Here is a 21,024-nt window from a genome sequence, read left to right as displayed (position 1 = left end):
GCAACACCCCCCCTCCCCCCCCCCTTGGCGACAGGTTCATGAACCTTGATGGCCATTATACTGCTCTACCATTTCCAATCCATCTTCCGGGGAAATTATTTGATTGTTTATATTATATTATATTTATATTATTTATTTTTTATTGAATTTGATTTTCCGTATTCAATGTTGTACCCCACGTCATTGTTAAGTTTGTAGGCTTATTAATATTGTAAGGATGAATAGATTAAATATTTAAAAAAAACAGAGCCGAACTTAAAATTAGTTTAAATAAAATGTGTTCAAATGTCCGAAACAAAAAAAAGTATCAAGTGTGGCATATCATCGTACTCAGGAGACCGAGTTCTTTCAAAAACTGAAATAAAAAATGCAGGTCCGTATTTAAAAAAATTAAGTTGGCCTCTGTATCTCACAAATTATCAGCTAATTTGAAAATCTAAAAATACTATCAGATAGCCCTAGTAAAGTGGCTATGAGAATGTGCAATTAGTTTTTTGATTTTCTAAAAAGTAACGACAGGAAAAAATTAAATAGATTTCCAAAAAATTCCGTTTTTTTTTTCAAAAAACTCAGCAATCCTTGACATTTTTAAAAAAATTTTGGTGGCATCTTGGTGAACATCCCAAAGCGCAACTTTGCCCCAATTTAACCATCTTCGTATCTATTACGGTTACCGAGATACCAATGCTCGTACCTCGAATTTGTAGCATCCTGTATACATAATTAAGACAACATAGTATGTATTTTTCTCTTAAACATATTATACATAATGACATAAATATCGCGAAATAAAATCCGTTTTAACACGTTTTAAGCAAAATAAATAGTTGAGCGAACAATTCTAACATCTTATCTATTATTTTATTCCGTATTGGTGAATTCTCTATAATTATTATTTACCAACTAAACTATCGCTTTCCTTGTTAACATTTGCAGAAACAGTTATGCCATGTAACAGTCCCTGTTCCTGCAAATTTAACAACCTTACTGTACAGTCTGTATTAAATTACAATATTTATATACACGAAAACATAAACCTGAAACCTAGATTTCGAACAGAACTAAAAATGACGGTTTACGTTGCAATTTATGCTAATACAATGGTAGGAAGACAATTTCTCGATAAAATAAATTAATATGGAAGAACTATAGTATTTATTTTTTATTCGAGATGTAGACTATATAATTTAAATATTTACCTACTTATTTTAGGCTATATAGAACAAACTAGAGCGAAAGTTGTTAACAACATACTTGTTACACCGCAGGAAAAAAAATCCTTCACGCTAAAATGTCAATTTATAAAACTTTTAATTTTCGTCTTATCAAAAATTAATAATATATTTTACAATTTTAGATCGATTGATTTGACACAACTTTTTTGTTTAAGCGATAGTATACAGATATAATCCTAAGGCAATAATAGAAGCCCTAACAAAACAAGGTATTGATGAGACCTTATAGAGAAACTCTCGCCAATATATACAAAAAAGCCAAAGCAAGATAGTAATGATATATTAAAGAACTCCAGAGTTCCCAACTGGCAACGGAGTACGACAGGATGTGTTGGACGCGATATCCCCAAAACTGATTTCAGCAACATTAGAAGAAATCTTCCGTCAACTGGACTGGACCAACAAAGGATTAAAAATTGATTGGGAATATCTTAACCTGATGACATAGTCCTAATTGCCAATAGTCCTAAAGAAATACAAGCATAAATTAACGAACTAAATACAGCCAACAATAAAGTAGGCCTCAAAATGAATTTAGCAAAAACTAAACTAATGTACAACGAACCAGTAGACAGAAAAGACATTCTAATAAATAAAACAACACTTGAAATAGTATACAAGAATATCTATATACATTTGGGACAACTAATACACAGCTCGGGATCTCTACTACCAGAAACCAACAGAAGAAATATCTAATCTAAAATGCCACTTCATCTAAAGAAGAAAACATTCGACCAGTGTGTACTACCAGTCATGGTCTATGCATGCGAAACCTGGGCACTTAAAACGAGCATTATAAGGAAACTGCAGATCCCACAACGCTGAGTGGAACGAAATATGGTGGGAATAACAAAAAAAGACCTTAAAACAATAGAGTGGATATGACAAATACCAGGTAATAGATGTCATCCACAGAATCAAATCCCTCAAGTGGCTATGATGGGCAGGACATCTGACTAGAAGGACGGACAACAGATGGACCACAAAAATTACAGCATGGTATCCACGAGGAATTAAAAGACCTAGAAGAAGACCAAACCTGAGATGGGACCATATGATATTAGGAAATTAGGAGGTATAACTTGGACCCGCATAGCCAACAAAAAGCAACAATGGGTTCAAGTACGAGAATATCTAATATGTGAGAATATCTAAAAACTATCAGGGTTGGCATGATTTAAATCGTGATTTAAATCAAGTGATTTTTTAAATTTTAATCATTGATTTAAATAAAAAAAAATAATTTTATTAAAACTTTATTATAAATCAAAAAATAACTGTATATATAAACGGGATTTGGTTTAAGTATTTAATACTCATTTCCAACTACAGCCTATTGCTGCCTTCCCGTTACCCTACGCCACACATCTCGATTTAGAGCGTCATCAGCTTCTAGGTTACGAGCTTCCATTGCTTCCGTAACCGTTCCGTTCCAGGATTTTCTAGGTCTACCTCTCTTTCTTCTGCCCTGGGGAGCCCATTGAAAAACTCTTTTTGGCCACCTGTTCTCCGGCATACGCAGAACATGTCTAAACCATTTTAAGCTGGATTTTTCGATTCGATCTAGTACTGTTTCCTCCGATGCATTCATGATACGCCTGACCTCGATGTTTGTCTTTTTTTCCATCCTAGATATACCTGCACTTCTTTTAAGGTAGTCCATTTCAACAACTTGGATTTTGCGCTTCGCGTCCGCACTCAGAGTCCATAGCTCTGAACCATAGCAGAGAACTGACTCCACCAATGTTCTTCCAAGTCTCTTTTTAGTTGTTGCAGACAAGTTTCGGTCCCACCAGAGGCTGTGTAAAACTAAAAAAATAACTGTAAAAGTTATAAAAATGTGTCTTAGAAAACTATAAAAAATATTTCTATAAGAGATATAACAGATAATAAATCGAAAAGTAATTGTAAATGTTATAAAATTATATAAAAATATCTATTCATCAATTTAAATGTTGGACCGATTTTTGAAGTAATTTCGTGTGAATCCATTAGACAGCTAAACGGAGGGATTTATTTTAAAATTTATGTATAAGCCCAGAATATCTAACTACGCAACAGAAAAATACTCGAAATGAAAGAGCTAAAATTGCACTAATAAAATACTAGATGGCGCGACAATATCATAATCAGAATATAATTGGAAATTTTCAACTTTCTGTTTTGGATCGACGTAGATCGACGGCACGTCGACGGCCTTAAAGCTCGGCTAAATATGCACAATTGCCAGATTCAAACAGACTTTAATTGGCATCCCATTCTTTTTCTGGTGTATAATAATTTCTTTCTATTCTTCGTTTCTTGTCAAATACACTTATATTGATTATTCGTTTGGCTTTTAAAATAGTTTTAATTTTAAGTTAAAACTATAACTTTATTATGTTAACTAAGAAAATAACTTTAATTACCTGTAAAATTAATAATATACAGGGCGATTGATAGTGATATTTATTAATGCTGAAACGTTAGTAATGAAATATACGTTTAATAATAATGGAAATAATTTAATAAAATGCAGTACAAAAAATGTTAATTGACTAAAAAAATACTATAATAACAAATTTTTTATGTTTGCTACGTTATTTATATAGACCTAGGTAGATTCTCGAAAGTGACACAAGTACAATTAATAATATATTAGTTCGGCATAAAAGTTGCTGTCACGACATCGTTCAATAAATTAAAAATGCGTAAAATAAATTAAAATTATTAATTAAACAAATCTTTATAAAGAAACACAAGTATATCAAATTTGGGCCCAATTGAACGCCAGGAAATGGTATCGTAATATGGTACTACATTATGGTACCCCTTGATATGCTTCATGGTACCATAATATCGTAATGTCATCAAAAATACGCAAGTATAATCAAATATGAGCCCAATCGAACGTCAGGAAGTGGTATCGTAATATGGTACTATATTAAGGTACCACTTTATATATGCATCATAGTAGTTGCATCATAGTACCATCACATTACAATGTCAGCGAAGATACTTACTATACCAAGTTAAGCCCAATCGAACGCCAGGAAATTGTATCGTATATAGTACTATTATGGTACCTCTTGATATGCTTCATGGTACCATTTTATTGCAATGTCATCAAAAATATGCAAGTATATATCAAATATGAGCCCAAATGAATGTCAGGAAGTGGTATCATAATATGGTACTATAAAAGGTACCAATTTATATGCTCCATGGTGCCATAATATTACGATGTTACCGAAAATACGTAGTATACAAAGTTTAAGCTCAATCGAACGCCAGGAAATGGTATCGTAATATGATACTACATTATGGTACCCCTTGATATGCTTCATGGTACCATAATAATGTAATGTCATCAAAAATACGCAAGTATAATCAAATATGAGCCCAATCGAACGCCAGGAAGTGGTATCGTAATAAGGTACTATATTAAGGTACCCCTTGATATGCTTCATGGTACCATAATATCGTAATGTCATCAAAAATACGCAAGTATAATCAAATATGAGCCCAATCGAACGTCAGGAAGTGGTATCGTAATATGGTACTATATTAAGGTACCACTTTATATATGCATCATAGTAGTTGCATCATAGTACCATCATATTACAATGTCACCGAAGATACTTACTATACCAAGTATAAGTCCAATCGCACGCCAGGAAATGGTATCATATATGGTACTATTATGGTACCTCTTGATATGTTTCATGGTACCATAATATTACAATGTCACTGAAGATACGTAATATACCAAGTTTAAGCCCAATCGAACGCCATGTATCGTAATATGGTACTATATTACGGTATCACTTGATATGCTTCATGGTACCATAATATTGCAATGTCATGAAAAATACGCAAGTATATATCAAATACCGTATGATACCGAAAAAAAACGGCGTCCAGTTGACTGGGAAAAGACGATCGATGACATTTCCCATATAAATTTACACATAAAATGACTGCGATTTTCATTTCATAGCCATCGCTAACGCCGTTTTTTCCCGATCATACGGTATGAACACAATCGAACGTCAGGAAGTGGTGTCATAATCGTAGAACAATACTTATTATATTGTCGCCGAATTACAATCAGAATTCAGGATTCAGTTAGAATCAAACGTCAGGAAGTGATTTTAATTCAGCTCGTAAGATTTAACTCCAATTAACATGGCGAGTTAAATACTTAAACGTTTGAAAAAAGAGCTCTAATCTATTTTAATATGTTTAAATGATGTAGCAAATTTGAAGCTAGGCTTTATCAGGAAATATTACAATATAAATTACACAATGGCAACACTGCATAAAATTCTTTTAAATTTTGTTTGTAGAAAACTGTTTTCTTTTAAATTTATCGCCCTCTGTTATGTAGTAGTGAAACTACCGCATCAAAATATCTGATTTGGAGACAGACTTTAAAAGCCTGTCTCCTTTTGAGACCTACGATTTTATACATGTAACGAGGCTTCTGTTGCGTAGCTAGATATTCTGTGGTATAAGTGACAAAAATTCGCTGTTCGAATACATATCATTCGCAGTCTAGTGCAGAACTAGGTTCTTCTGATATAGAGACTTTATCTTCATTCCCGAGAATCTATCATAATCGTTGTCAGGAAATATGTTGTTTTATTTTTATTTTGAAAATTTTGAAATGGTTGTATTTTTCCAAATTCTTACCGACATTTTGATCTGCGGTAAATATTTTACACTTTGTCGTTAGATGATACTAATTTCATTCTCGACTTAAGAGTATTTCCGAACAATAATGTATTGTTTTATTAAGAGTAAAAATTATACTTTTTTTGATGATGCTGTACCTTTGAAGGGCCATCGTAAAGCTATTCCGATGTTACAAGGAAGCACAAAAAGTACATTTTTACTCCTAATAGAATATACATACTATTTTTTAAAAACATTACAAATCATTTTTAATCAATTTCAAACATTGCAAATAATATAAACAGTAATCAAGCAACAATTTGTACACTCGTTGAATTTGACACTTAATATCAGTTTAATAATATATTTTTGTACTTTTGTACTTAGGCGTAACAGTGCTTTACTTTTATACCTAGGCGTTAAAATGACAAAAATTAATACTTTTAAGACGTTTGAAAAAAAATCCTTTTGATCTGAAGCGAGCGACTTTTTTGCGAAATATATTGGTAACCGATGTGGAAAAATGACAAACGCACCCTAGAATTATTAATGTTATCGATAACGGGCAGAGTTATAAAGATTTAGCCATTTAGGATAGGACTTTAATTGGAAATAAGTCCTAGTCATTTAGAAACCCGATTTAAATATTGTTTTGAATTAAAATCAAAAAAATCTGATTTATACGAAAGCGTAGAGCTGCCATCGCAACAATGAAATATAATTTTAGCAAAATTTACACTTTTTCTGTATGTGTTAAATTTACACTTTTTCTGTAAATTTACACATTTTCTGTAAATTTACAGATTTTCTGTAAATTTACACTTTTTCTGTAAATTTACAACTTTTTCTGTAAATTTACAGATTTTCTGCAAATTTACACTTTTTCTGTAAATTTACACTTTTTCTGTAAATTGCATGCGAAATTTACTACCCAGCAGAATGACGTCTCGGCATCGACCTGCTCGTTACTCACTAGTTACAAGTGAGCATTGTTCTCCGCTGATTAAGTTGCTATTGTGCCTAAGTAGTACATATATTCATCAGAGATTATGGACGAATACATTAAAACCTACTTTCATATCGGATTAAGTCATAAAGAAATTTTGACATGTCTGCTAGAGGATGGTTATGTTAAGTTTACATCATTTGCAGACGACAGTTTACGTCATCCCAGAGGTGGAGGCCATCAGATCCTCTTGCAAACAGTAATGCATCGGAAAGGGTGAAAATACTTTCCGGGTCGATTAAAAGCATATTAGAAAACATATTAAACAAAAAAATGCCATACTATTATATCATACACATTCGAAATTTAATACATAATCCCTAAAATAAGAGATCACCCGATTTTCTGTACTATGTTAGACCCAGGTTCAGTATAGACGATGAGGAATAATTCTTCAAGTATTTTTGAAGAGAGTGTGGTTTCAGAACAAAATATATCTTTGAATATACTGGGATATTGCTTAATCTTTTCATATAGTCCGCATGTCTTCAATCCTTCAATTAATTGCCGCAGTGGTTCCCTAATTCTGTCTTTACTAGTAAAGACTTTTGTGAATAAACTGGCGTAGAACAGAATTCGATGGGAACTACTCGTAGAATAACGCACCACTGTTGCCACTAACGCATAAATTAACAGAAAAAGTGTAAATTTACAGAAAATCTGTAAATTTACAGGAAAAGTGTAAATTTTGCTAAAAATATTTTTCAATGTTGCGATGGCAGCTCTACGCTTTCGTAGATTTAAATCAATTTTTTGATTTTTTTTAAAAAAATCATGATTTTTTCCAACCCTGGTAGGCTATAGAGCATCCGTAAGGTGGAAGCGAATTTCTTCTTGTATTTAATTTGTTAGCGGGCCTGGTATAAATATGTTAAATATATTATTTCTTATACAAAAATTTCAAAAATAATGAGACATAATCTTTATAAAAATTAAAAAATTAAGAAGATGCTGCACTGTTCTCCAAGCTCGGACTACTACCGTTCTCGTACAAAAAATAGACGATGCATCCCGTCAATAAAGATAAGTCAAATTTGCAATTGGCTAATGTAATGAGAGGGCAGAGTGTGTTTTTGCGGTGACATACTTGTCAGGTCCACGTATACTCTCTAGCGCTTGTATATTGGTAACGATCTTTAAAATATACATATTGTTGTTTATTTAAATGTATTTTGTAGTAAATTGATGATACTCCAATATTGTGTCTACATTCTTGAAATTCCTTCCTTCCGTCTACCAGACACAGATCCGGTAGACGTACTTTACACAGATATATTATACAGGTGGAGCGAATAAAAGCTTGTTAAAAAATCGAAATTTTGCCAATAAGGATATTCAGTATGTAACACGTCGATCGGATGATGTTTGATATGCATTACTCTTTCATGAAATAGCATTAAAATGTATGTCACAGCAATTTAATTTGTCTATACAGCTTACAAGAATTTCTTTGAGTAGTTAGCTTTTAGAAAGTAACACTCAGCGGCACGACAAACTTTGGCACGACTAATAAAACCCAAGTGGTTCTAGTAAATCTCCCAGACGCGCCATAAAAAGGAATTTAATTAATATACCATATTGAGATGCGTGTGCAAATTATCTTATATTTGACATTTACAACTCTTAGCTCATAATAGCTTAATCGAATTTCATCCATTTGTGGTCCTTATGGAATTTTTCATATTAGTTTTACACCAAGTACTGAATATTAATTTATTATAAAAATAAGTAAATAAGTTTTGAAAATATAAAGGATGTTTAAAAAAAAACATGTGCCATCTTTCGTGAGGAGATACCTCACGTAAAAACAAGATTTATTTTTCATATCAACATGCGTCCGAATCTGCTTTGTTTCCTAGCTACAGGGGGTTAATGTCTTCATCTTTTTCGATTTAATATATTTTTTTCCCAAGTGCTTTTAGCGATTCGAGTAAAATTTTCAGTTCGTAAGTAAAGAAGTAAAAAAGTTCGTATAAATGTATGTCCTAAAATGCTTAGTTTCGGAGATACAGGGTGTAGAAGTTTCATTTTTATTTCGATTTTTTCCAAATAATTTCTAAAGTAACGTCAATATTTGGATGGAAATTGGTGTCTGCGAGTTTTTTTGGCATGAGAAATTTTATTTTGATGTCAATTGACTCCTATTTGTAGAGGGCGCCACCTACATGTGTTAACATTTTTGAAGAGTAATAACTTTTCGTCCGTACCTGTATAAAACTACTGAGTGAAAAAATATACATATCCGTGATTATTTGCGTAAAAAATGCCACTTGGTAAAAATCGCTACGAGCAACCGTTCTCAAGATATTTAGAATAGAAATAGTCAATACACGTCATTATTGACAAAAATAATATGTTAAGTAGATAGTTATTTCACTGAATTGATAAATTTTGGAGCTTTTTATTTTTTCAATAGGTTTATTCCAACCCGCCGCAGAACCGTCACCGAACGATCACGCTCGTGCGCAGTAATTCAAATGTGTTCCAACCGAGATTTGACAGTTATCGGACGATCCTATTTGCGTACCAAGCTACGTTGGGACCGTTTAGTTACGATTTCAGAACGGTAATTTCGGTAATGGTTCAAATTGAGAACTGTTTGGGTTGACTTGCGCATTAAAGCATATTGGCAGGGATTATCGATTTTTAACAGGTGATTCTGGACCGGCGCGGCGTCCGGCTGATGCTCCTGTCTTGGTTATTTTTTACGAATTCGAATACGTGTGAGTTATACTTTTGCTTGTAAGTTTGTGTGGAGTAAATCGTTCGGAAATTTTAATTAATTTTTTACTTATAAAATAATGTTTAAAGATTCTACCACTGAAATGAAATAACAGGAAACTACGCATAACATGATCATAAAAGAGAGGATAGGTAAGTGAGTTAGTGAGTATACAGTTGAAACAACACTTACCAACGATTACTGGATTCTGATTCTTCATTTCAAAAATAATAATAATTATTATTGCAAATTGCAAAGAAAAATAATAGGGCTATGCTATGAAATTCTAAACAAAAATAAAAAACCGATCGATACACGCACGCTTGACACTTTTGACAGTCCTGAAAACAATCCACAAAGCGTTCCAAAGTTGATACTTTTTGCACCGTCACGAAACTATTCGAAGTCCGCGCATGCTAACAAAGTGTAAGAAAACCTATGAAGAAAACCGATTTGAGTACGATTTTGAAACGATCCCGAAATGCTGGTTGGAACAAACCTAATTAATCATAAATTTTTCTTTGAAAAAATGATGATAAACAGTTTCTGCTGAACTTTTGACACAAAATAATTTCAAATTTATAATTTCATTCTAATAAATATTTAGTCAACATGTTTAATATAAATATGTCAATGATGACAGGTATTGATATTTTTGATTCCAAATATCTCAAGAACCCTTACTCGTAGCGATTTTTAGCAAGATACCTTTTTTACGTAAAAAATATCGTAAATATATATTTTTTTACTGATTAGTTTTATATAGGTACGGACGAAAAGTTATTACTTTTCAAACCAGTTAAAAATTATGTAGGTAGCGCCCTCTACAAGTAGGAGTCATATTGACATTAAAATCAAATTTCTTATGTCAAAAAACATCTGGACACTACTTTTCATCCAAATATTGACCTTACTTCAGAATAAAATAAAAATGAAACGTCTACACCCTGTATCTCCGAAACTAAGCATTTTAGGACTTACATTTATACGAACTTTTTTACTTATTTTTATTCGCAAAATATGCCGCCGGAGTTTCCGGAGTATAGTTCGGACCACCCTGTATAGACCATTAAATGCTGATTAACAAATGATACAACGCGCACCAACGACCTAGCCATTCGCTGGTCGTTGCGACCTGGCCGTCGGCTGGTCGGATATATTGTGTACATAGGTGCGACCAGATGAACGACCAGTTTCGACAGGGCTGTCAGATCTAACGATTTTTTGCGTTTTACCAATTAGAAAATATTGTTTTCAGAAATGTTAAAATATCCGAGTTAACTAAAAAACGAAGTTCCTATTCATGAGCTTATTAAATGTTCTAATATTAAATAAAGAATTTAAAATATTAATGGTAATTACAGTAGGGTAATTAATACAGTTTTCACACATTGTAGAGGCATAAAAAAAAGATTCTACAGGGCAGATCAAAAAGAAACTTTAAATATGATGTTTTTTTATTTTTTAACATCGAAACTGGAAGGTATAATAACAGGTATCATACCAACCATAAATAGTATGCCATATAAAAATGTTTTGAATGTTTACTAGAATCGACCCTTCGTAAAAAAGGGACTAGATTTAAGTTTCCCTTTGATCCAGTCTATCAATATACTATTTCTTTGGATTTTCTGCACGTGTGCAAAAACTACATTAAAACACTATATCTTATAGAAAATAAAATATTTTGCGTTGAATTTGAGGGATTTCATCTGAAAAATTATTATTTTGGAAGAAAACCGGCAACAAGCGGCAGAAAATAATAATATTTTAGTGCAATCTACTGGTCGCAACGACCAGCCAACGGCCAGGTCGTTGATGCGCATTGTAGCATTTGATTTAATGGTTTTAGAGGCAGCAGCGACCTGGCCAGCGCGACCTGGCCTTCAGTGAATTCGAGCTCTAAAAGTTTCAGCCTCCTTGACGAGATAAAAGCAATTTATTCTTTTTTTTAATTTACATTTAATTAATTTGCCTTAATCCAATTTTAATAGCAACCTCTAAAAAAATTAATGTCTTGACTTGAAGTAAAATGATTTAAGTCAGACTTATTTGAGACTTAAGATTTAAGTTTTTTTAAAACTGACTTGTTGCAGCTCTTACTCATGAATAAATTTTTGGAAAAAAACAACTGCAATTAATAAAAATTATTAAGTAGAATCGATATAATCAACTAGCAACATATGACATATGCATGAATATAATAACTTTGATAATATTATATTTCATACGTGCTAAAAATAAAGTGCTTTGGTGCACAGTGGAAAATTATGTTTTGTAAAATAATATATATACATATACAGGGTGTTTCAAAACAAATGCGAAAAACTTTAGGGGGTGATTCCTTGTTCAAAATAAAGGGTAGTTTGCTTTATAAACGTTGGGTCAAAAGTCAACCATTAGAGAGATATCGCGGTACAAAGATGGCGGAAAAATAATGTTTTTATTTTTTATCTTGAAAACGAAAAGAGATAGACTAATGAAATTTTATGGAAGCATTACTGTTATGAAAACACACTTTCAGGTATTTTTTTACTTTTTTAAAATGAGTAGAAGGGGTTGAAATAAACTACCCCTATCATTCTTGTTAACGAAATTTAAAGAAAAATCTTATCAAACACATGCAAATGCTTTAATTTGGATAGTTTAGTTTGTTTAGAAACTTTTTTGCCTCTTGTGTTTTTTTGATAAAACTCACCGATTGGAAATTAAAAAATAAAATGTAAAGCATTACATGTCAGGACAAAAAACATTTTTAGATTAAGAATCTAGTGATAATAACGATAATAATAATCATCTAGATAATAACGTATTGCAGTAGAGTAATGTCAAATAAAATAATATTAGGAACATCCTAAAGTAACAGCGGCCGACTAGATTTTTTCCTAAAAAATTACAGCAGCCCACTAGATTCTTTATCAGAAAATGTTTTTTGTCCTGGCATGTAATGCTTTACATTTTATTTTTAATTTCAAATCGGTGAGTTTTATCAAAAAAATAAAAGAGATAAAAAGTTTCTAAACAAACTAAACTATCACAACCAAATTAATTTTTTGCATGTGTTTGATAAGATTTTTCTTTAAATTTCGTTAACAAGAATGATAGGGGTAGTTTATTTCAACCCCTTCCACTCATTTTAAAAAAGTGAAAAATTACCAGAAAATGTGTTTTCATAACAGTAATGCTTCCATAAAATTTTATTAGTCTATCTCTTTTCGTTTTCAAGATAAAAAATAAAAACATTACTTTTCCGCCATCTTTGTACCGCGATATCTCCCTAATGGTTGACTTTTGACCCAACGTTTATGAAGCAAACTACCCTTTATTTTGAACAAGGAATCACCCCCTGAAGTTTTTCGCATTTGTTTTGAAACACCCTGTATATATATAAATAAAAAAAATAAAAAATTGTGTTTTATTTTGCTGTTGTAACATCAAGTAATTCCAAGCCCAAACTGTATGTATCAAATTAGGATAATAAAATATTATCTAATTAAAGTAGAACGTTAACCTAAAAAGAAAAAAAAATGTAAACTCACATATGGCGAAGATTTTATACTAAAAATTATAGAACGGATAGCCGTAAACAAGAAGTAAGAGTAGTTACCGCATTTTATAACTATAAATACATCGCATCCAAACCTACTAAAACGATAGTTTTCTCGAGTGCACATTCGATAGATATTATATGACTGTCTCAAGTTGGTCAAGCTGCCTTTCACAGGAAGCGAATGGTTTAATGGCGTATTTTTGTCTAGGGCAGCACCACTTCGATTTTAAATCTGGCAACGGATAAGGGTCTCTAAAACATACCGTCTAATTCTCTGCAGAAGACATATAAATGGTGATACCAACGATTCCATTGCTTTAAAAATTGTATAATATAATTCGTTATTTTTGAATCGTTAACATGTCACTTTTACGTACTTAAGAACCTTAATTTTCTACTAATTAAATTACCACTTAAATTTATACAGGTTTAATTAGTATTACTTTTTACTGTTTAGGATGATCAAGCGTACAGTGCAAATATGTATATTTTTTTTACTCTTTACAATACAATTATATACAATTATAGTTACTCCTTAAGCTTCATTCAGAACCTAGAAATCAGTGGAATAAATTAGTAGTTTCAATTAGCCGTAGAGAGAGAGAGAGAGAAGTTTGTTTACCTAATGTCCCATATAACACACAATATCCGCAGGATACTTATAGAATGTCGGAATGTCCCATTATAAGATCATCTTATAAAGACCTCTATAGGATATCCTCCAGACATCCTCAAATCCTGTAGATGTCTCAGAATAGAATATTCTATGGATATCTCTGTCGTATATCTAATGTACATCCAGCTGAGATATCCAAACATGCTCATGATAACAAAATATTTAGGAAAAATAAATAATGTACTACTTTTTGTGTTACATAAAATGCAATAAACCATACAGATAGATATATATTCCGTCAAGGCAACAAAATATCCTGTTGGTATCTTCTGGATAATCTGGATATTTATGAGCTTGGCCACTCCCAGTAATACCGAGAATTTAAAACGCCCGCGCAAAAAATTTCCCACAATCCATCTCGACAGTTGTTTGTTTTTGCATCGTGTATTATTCAGTTCTTTGATTTAGTGAAATTCGAGGTGAATTCCGTCGTTTGTCGATATTGAATGGGCTTAAAAATGACTGAAACTAACAAAACTGGCTGAGTTTGATTTAGTTTTTTCTTATAGTTCTAGCCTTGTTCTAGCAGAAATTCTTTCCTAACCTCAACTAATGTCGAAAAACGACGAACGACTCAGGGTCTCGCAATGAAAAATTTGTGACAAAATTATAGGTGAAAATTTGTTGAAAAGCGCTTGTTCTTTATCCCTAAACCCATTTTCCTGTTTTAGATCTATTCAAACAGAAATCCTATTTTTGTGTTTAAATTGTGAGTTTCTGGAATGTGTGGTGTTAGAAATATACCTGTATCCTGTGTGCTAACTTTGATGTAAACTGTTGCTGCTAGACATAAACTGCTAGACTCCATAAAGGGTAGTATAATCTGGTATAATACCATACGTTCGAAAAAAATGGCGTCAGAGGTGGCTTGGAAATGAAGATTGCTGTTATTTTGTATGTAAAATATATGGGGAATGTCATCGATCGCAATTTTCAAGCCAATTGAACGCCGTTTTTTTTCGATGGTACAGTATAAATTGAAAGCTCTTAACTCATACAAATAAACTTCTAAATTTTGACGCAAAATTCATTGACATAATATGTAGGTATATTTTAGAGCTGTTAATAAAAATATCCAATGAATAACGTCAAAATGTGGCTAAGTAAAACTAAATCGCGACCTTTTTTACTATAAACTAAGAATGAAGTAAATATTGTCAAATAACAGTCCTCATATAATGTTCTAAAAATATTCTATAATGCTCCCAACATCATCCTTGTTTTATCCTAGAAATATCCCAAATAATCGTAAAAGGCTTGCCTAGGGATGTCTTGAAGATGACTTTTTTTGTCCCATCTGGATATCCCATAAATATCCTCCTCTGGTTTTTGGATATCCCTAAGATATTTACTATATCCTTGGTGGATATCCTCAAAATATCTATAGGATTGTGTTGTGTTATATGGGTTTAATCACAGATTTTAATGTAAGTATTCAGAACGTCATAATTAGTGGTAGAAATTTTCAATTAGTGGAAAACGTTAACAAACTTTTGACCTTTCCACTAATTATACTTCAACTTTATTTTTTTTGGTTAGAAATCATAAGTTTATTGTTTTATAAGCTAAATATTATGCATTATCTACAACAGACTAACGCAAGCTGTTGCTAGGATATTCTATTAATTTTGTTTTTTAGACATTCTGAATGATCGTAAACTAAAAAGTATAAAGTGTAATCGAAACCACTAATTTATTCCACTAATTGGGAGACTAATGTTTAAAAACATAATTAAAATTAATATAATATCCTAGGGAGAGCTTGCGTTATTCAGTTGTATCCATAGACAGAGCCTAATATTTAGATTATAAAACAATCAACTTTTGAATTCTAACCACAATTTCTCTTGACAAAGGACAATCAAAGGCCAAAATAACATTTCTGGCAAATTTTGAAGTATAATAAGTGGAAAAATTAAAAGTTTGATAACTTTTTCTACTAATTGAAAATGTCTACCACTAATTTTGACGTTCTGAATGCTTATATACATTGAAATTAAAGGAACAAACTTCTACGCTAATTGAAACCACTAATTGCAAGGTTCTGAATGAAGCTTTAGTTTAAGATCATTAACAATGTCTAAAAAAAATCCAATTAAAATTAATAGAATATCCTAGCAACAGCTTGCGGGAGTCAGTTGTATCCATAGAGAAAGCCTAATATTTACCTTATAAAACAATCAACTTTTGATTTTTAACCACAATTTCTTTTGGCGGCAGATAATCAAAGGCCAAAATGGCATTTGTCGCAAATTTTAAATAAAATTTTAAAGCAAAAGTATAATTAGTGGATAAGTTAAAAGTTTGACAACTTTTTCCACTAATTGAAAGTTCCTACCACTAATTTTAACGTACTGAATACCTACATTTAAATTAAAAGAACAAACTTCTGCGCTACTTGAAACCACTAATTTATTCCACTAATTGCGAGGTTCTGCCAGAAGCTTTAAGAACCTTAATTTTCTAAAATTAAGTTTATACAGGATGATTCTTAAATAAGTGCAAATATTTTCAGGGCTGGTAGATCTCAATAAAACAAATATATTTTCTCTTTACGTATCTACTCTTAAAAAAATTATTTTTGGCTTAAATTTTAAGCACCATTTAATTTCATTCTTCTAAATTTAATCTACAGCCTATGTTGCTATATCATCGAGATATTATATTATTTTAACTAAAAATTTAAAAAAAATCCAATTTTTTTTTTGGAAAAATTCAAAAAGTTTAACCTATAATTTATAAAGTAATTAATACAGTATTTCATATTCACCCTGTATTTCAGGAACTAAGAGGGCTAGGACTAATCTGTGTGTAACATCTTTAGACTTCAAACGCCACAAATATTTTTTAAAACTAACCAACTTGTAATTATGAAACCAATTCGTAATTATTCGTATATATCGAGAAACTATGGTTAAGTTCGTTGAATTTGGCACTATGTCAGTTTTAATATATTTCGTACTTTTGTTCTTAGGCGTAAAACTGCTTTACTTTTATGCCTAGGCGTTATAAATACTTTTTTATGTCGTCAATCACGTCGCAAAAATTAATACTTTTGTGACGTTTGAAAAAAAATACATTTACAACTTTCAAAACTTAAGACTTACGAACTAAAACAATTAATTTACACTGCTGAATTTATCGACGATTTTTTAAGTTACTAAATTTATTAAAATTAATATATTATTTGCATTATTGTGACATTTCTTAACGGAACATTAAAATCCAGTCGCTTTTGAAAAATCCGCCCGGACTCAACCGGACGCAGTGAAAATTCGGACATGTCCGGATTAATCCGGACGTCTGGTAACTCTATGTGAAAACCGCATCTTTGTGGCTCTACTCATAAACGAGAAACGTTGCAAAACACACAAAAATGGGACACCCTGTACAACTGTATAGTAACCAAACCCCTTGAAATACCCTCTTTCTATTTTATTTTTATTTTTGGGTTTGTTGTTTTTTTACTAATGTATGTTTATCTATTTCATTTCAGATTCCGAGCATGCCTAAAGATGGTCGGAACCAGTGATGCCAACCTAGTAGGAAAACTATTTTTTAACGTAGTCCAGACGAAGTGTTTCGTCCTCAAACCCAAGAAGAAATGCGTGAGGACATCGTGGTGGGGCAGTTGTGAAAAACACAAGATGATCAAGCAAGCCATTCTGAAGAATAATAGACCCTATTAATATGTATCAATGTTAGGCAATAATATAAAAAAAGACCTAAATATTAAAAATATGTGTAATTTACAGTAATAGCTATGCATTTAGGCGTAGGTGTTAGGTCTTGATATTTAGGTCTTTTTCAAGTTAATGTTAAAACATTTAATGTAAATTCAATTACGTCGGTTGTAGCAATAATTGTTCTGTATAATATTTTCAACTAAGTTTTCTTTTATTTATTTCTTGATTTATATCGATTTTTTTCGAAAATGTAGGTACTTAAAAGCAAAACTTAATTTACAAAAAACGTTTTAAGGTCTCTGTTTAATTTCAAAGGCATCAGCAATACATTATTGTCCAATTCTATTCGTATTCAAGTGGAAGATTCTTAAAAAGTCTGGATATTTCATCTGGTTGTATAAACATCCATTATAGAAATAAATAAATTTATTTATTGTACACATCACTGCCTAGAATAGAAGATAAAACTATCTTCTTTTTCTTGTAAGATAGAATCTCTAACTTCTTTCTAACTTAATGATATTACGTTTATGTCCAGTTCCTTAATTTAATGCATTCAGAAAATATACAAAAATGTACAACCTGGTATCTCAATCAAAAATCTTCGGATTGTCACGGTTTTTAACAGGACACTATCTCCTCAACGAACACCTCAGTAGATTTAAACTAAGAAGAAAATAGACATCTTATCTGATAGTCAAGCAACACTAAAAGCAATCAACTCAGTAACCATCAATTCGAAATTGGTCATTCAACTAGAAAAACTGAACAAATTTGGAAAAGAAAATAAAGTCCTCCTACTCGGAGTACCGACCCACCATAGGATAGAAGATAATTAGAAAGCCAATGATCTAGGTAGAAAAGCAGCGAACGCTCCACTAACTGAACCAGAATCGTTCTGCTTCCCAAGTGGAAACCAACTTAAAGCGGAACTCAAGAACCTGGAAGACTCCATCCGTAACCTGGAATGGGAATCCTCCAACGGTCGAAGAAATTTCTCAGAACTTACGACCGAGAAAAATCGAAGATTTTCCTTGATTTAAGTAAGAACAATCCTCGGTGAACAATCAATTCGTACCATAAACTTTGGTACGACTGATATCGGAAATGGAAAACTAGCCTCTGTGCGACCGTCTCAGATACTGGCTTTTGTCAAAGCCATGAGACTAGATGATAAGTTATAACTAAGGTCCGACCGAGATCTAGGTTTCGGTCTCGGTTACAGTCATTCTCGGCTAAAAATCAGGCTGAGATCTCGGTCTCATTCTCGGCATAAAAAGGCCGAAATTATCGGCCGCGGCCGAAACTGTTCACGATCGTCAAATTAGCTTATTCTTGTGCTGTTCGCTCCACCTATCGATGCGTGGATGAATAAAATACTTGTCTGAATTCGAAAAAAAATAATCGATCATATCTGATCCATCAGCTGAAGAATCGCCTTCGTATTTCTATGCGTAAACAATGAACGAAATGTTAGTTGTTAGTGTCTTATTAATGTAAGTTTTTAAATTTAACAGAATTGTGTTTTTTATGAACTACTCGTATATTCTGCTAATAAGTAAAATTTTTGTGTGTAATTACTCACCTCCATACGGAGTTCTGAAACCAGCAGCTTATAGGTACATTTCCAGTCTGCACCACCAACAAGCATTTCTAGCAAACAACTATTTAGAAAGAGTAGGTATGCATAATTTTAAAGGATGCAATGCTCAAAAATTACCTTTTTAGCCTATAACAAGTATTTTTATTGGTACCTATTAGTAATTTTATAGTATTAAATCCCAATAAAACCGTTTCTGCATGAAAGTAACTTGAAAGTTAATTGAATAAATAAATATTGCATCGTGTCTCGATCTCGTTCTCGGCCGAGAATTTCTTTTTCTCTCGGTCTCGGTCTCGGCCGAAACTAAAAATCCAGGTTCGGTCGGACCTTAGTTATAACTCGTTATAACTCACGAAAGGGGACAACACAATAGAGATCTGTAAGGTCGCGGTGATTAACCCCCTCCCACATTCTACATTCTCTATCAATGGTGTAAAACGATTTTTTTTAAATTTTATTTTCTATTTTAAGAGTTATATTTACTATAGAAAATTATTCTAGTAGGTTTTAAATATATCAGAATAATAATTGGCTATTTTTGGCAATATAGTGATGAGATCTTCCATTTTTTTTTCGATTTGCGTTATTTCCATTCCAAGAACATGAGAAAATATCTTAAATGCTTTCCTCGATCTAAATTAACATGATATAAATTAATTAACATGATATATATCGTTGAAAAGCAATTTTATTTGTGTTTCGAATTTTTAAATAATATACAGGGTGGCGCCTCTCATACGCCGCGGAAGCTCCAAGGAGAACGGTATTTTATATCGAAATGAAATTTTGGCAGCTTATGTAGGTTAACTGAAAGCATTTTATAAAAATATATAGAATTATACAGGGTGTCCCCAAAAGAAGTTACACATATTTATTTTATTTTAAATAGAACACCCCGTATATTTTTCCGGTGTTCAATGGGGAATTTATATAGCTTCAAAATATTATTGATTGCCTCCCCCCCAGACAAATATTTTCTCAGATATTTTAATTTTTATGGTTTTGCGTCCGTAAATCTTTATTATTTGAAAAAATCTAGGTGCCTATGTGATATACCTTTTGTTAATTTAACAAAAATTAAAGATTGTAGAGTAAAATACTCAAGGGTAATAAAAGATACACGTTTAAAACATATTTTAGTTATTACAGAATTAAAACTAGATATAAACCTGCGAACCATAATTATGCGACAAAAATTAGCTAGATGAAATCAAATGCTCAAAATGCTTCCTTTCCTGTTGACTGCATAAAATGATTGTCTTTTCAAAACAATATTTTAATTTTAAAAGGCATATGAGGAGATCTACCTCGAAAAGCAGCTCCAATAATTTCTCTCATGTTGTCGACACTAGTTGGTCGAGTTTTGTAAACACTGTCTTTTACATATCCCCATAAAAAAAACAGACTAGATAAAATCAGGAGCATTTATGTATTCTACTAATTGGTGAGTGCATACTGCATTCACTAATAGAATCATATCAATTCTCTCTGATGTAGGATAAGTTTGCATTTTCGGCAAATTTCTGATAATTTTTTGTTTGTTTTAACTGACACAAAACGATAACTAGTTGTTAAAGTTGGACTGAATAGACAGCTATGTTGAAGTAACGTCAAACATATCATAGCCACCTAGATTCTATCAAATAATAAAGATCTACTCAGATCAAATCTTGTAAATGAAAATATCTAGGAAAATCTTTGTTTGTAGGCAACCTTAATAGTATTTTGAACAGACATGAATTTTAATTTTGTCTCACCCTGTATAACTTTTTGGATCAAGTTTTAATTTGATTTAAAGTACAATAGTTAATTTACCTACATATTAGGCTATACCGGGTAAATTCCAATTTAGGCAGCTATTATTGTAATTTAAAAATTGTTTTTTTA

The 21,024-nt window shown here is 31.9% G+C and overlaps 1 protein-coding gene across 1 annotated transcript in view; it reads left to right on the top strand.

Moving 5' to 3' along the window:
- The window catches only part of LOC115881797 (phospholipase A2 isozymes PA3A/PA3B/PA5-like), a 150,080-nt gene extending 131,558 nt beyond the window's left edge, over positions 1–18,522 (top strand). The window contains exon 5 of the mRNA XM_030899464.1: positions 17,345–18,522. Within this exon, the coding sequence (XP_030755324.1) occupies positions 17,345–17,537 (193 nt within the window). The 3' untranslated portion in view covers positions 17,538–18,522. The remainder of the gene's footprint in view (positions 1–17,344) is intronic.
- Positions 18,523–21,024: the final 2,502 nt, after the last annotated feature.

The sequence above is a fragment of the Sitophilus oryzae genome, unplaced genomic scaffold (assembly GCF_002938485.1).
Source record: "Sitophilus oryzae breed Bouriz unplaced genomic scaffold, Soryzae_2.0 scaffold_1740_pilon_pilon, whole genome shotgun sequence".
Lineage (NCBI taxonomy): Eukaryota > Metazoa > Arthropoda > Insecta > Coleoptera > Curculionidae > Sitophilus > Sitophilus oryzae.
This window is presented reverse-complemented; position numbering and strand designations above follow the sequence as displayed.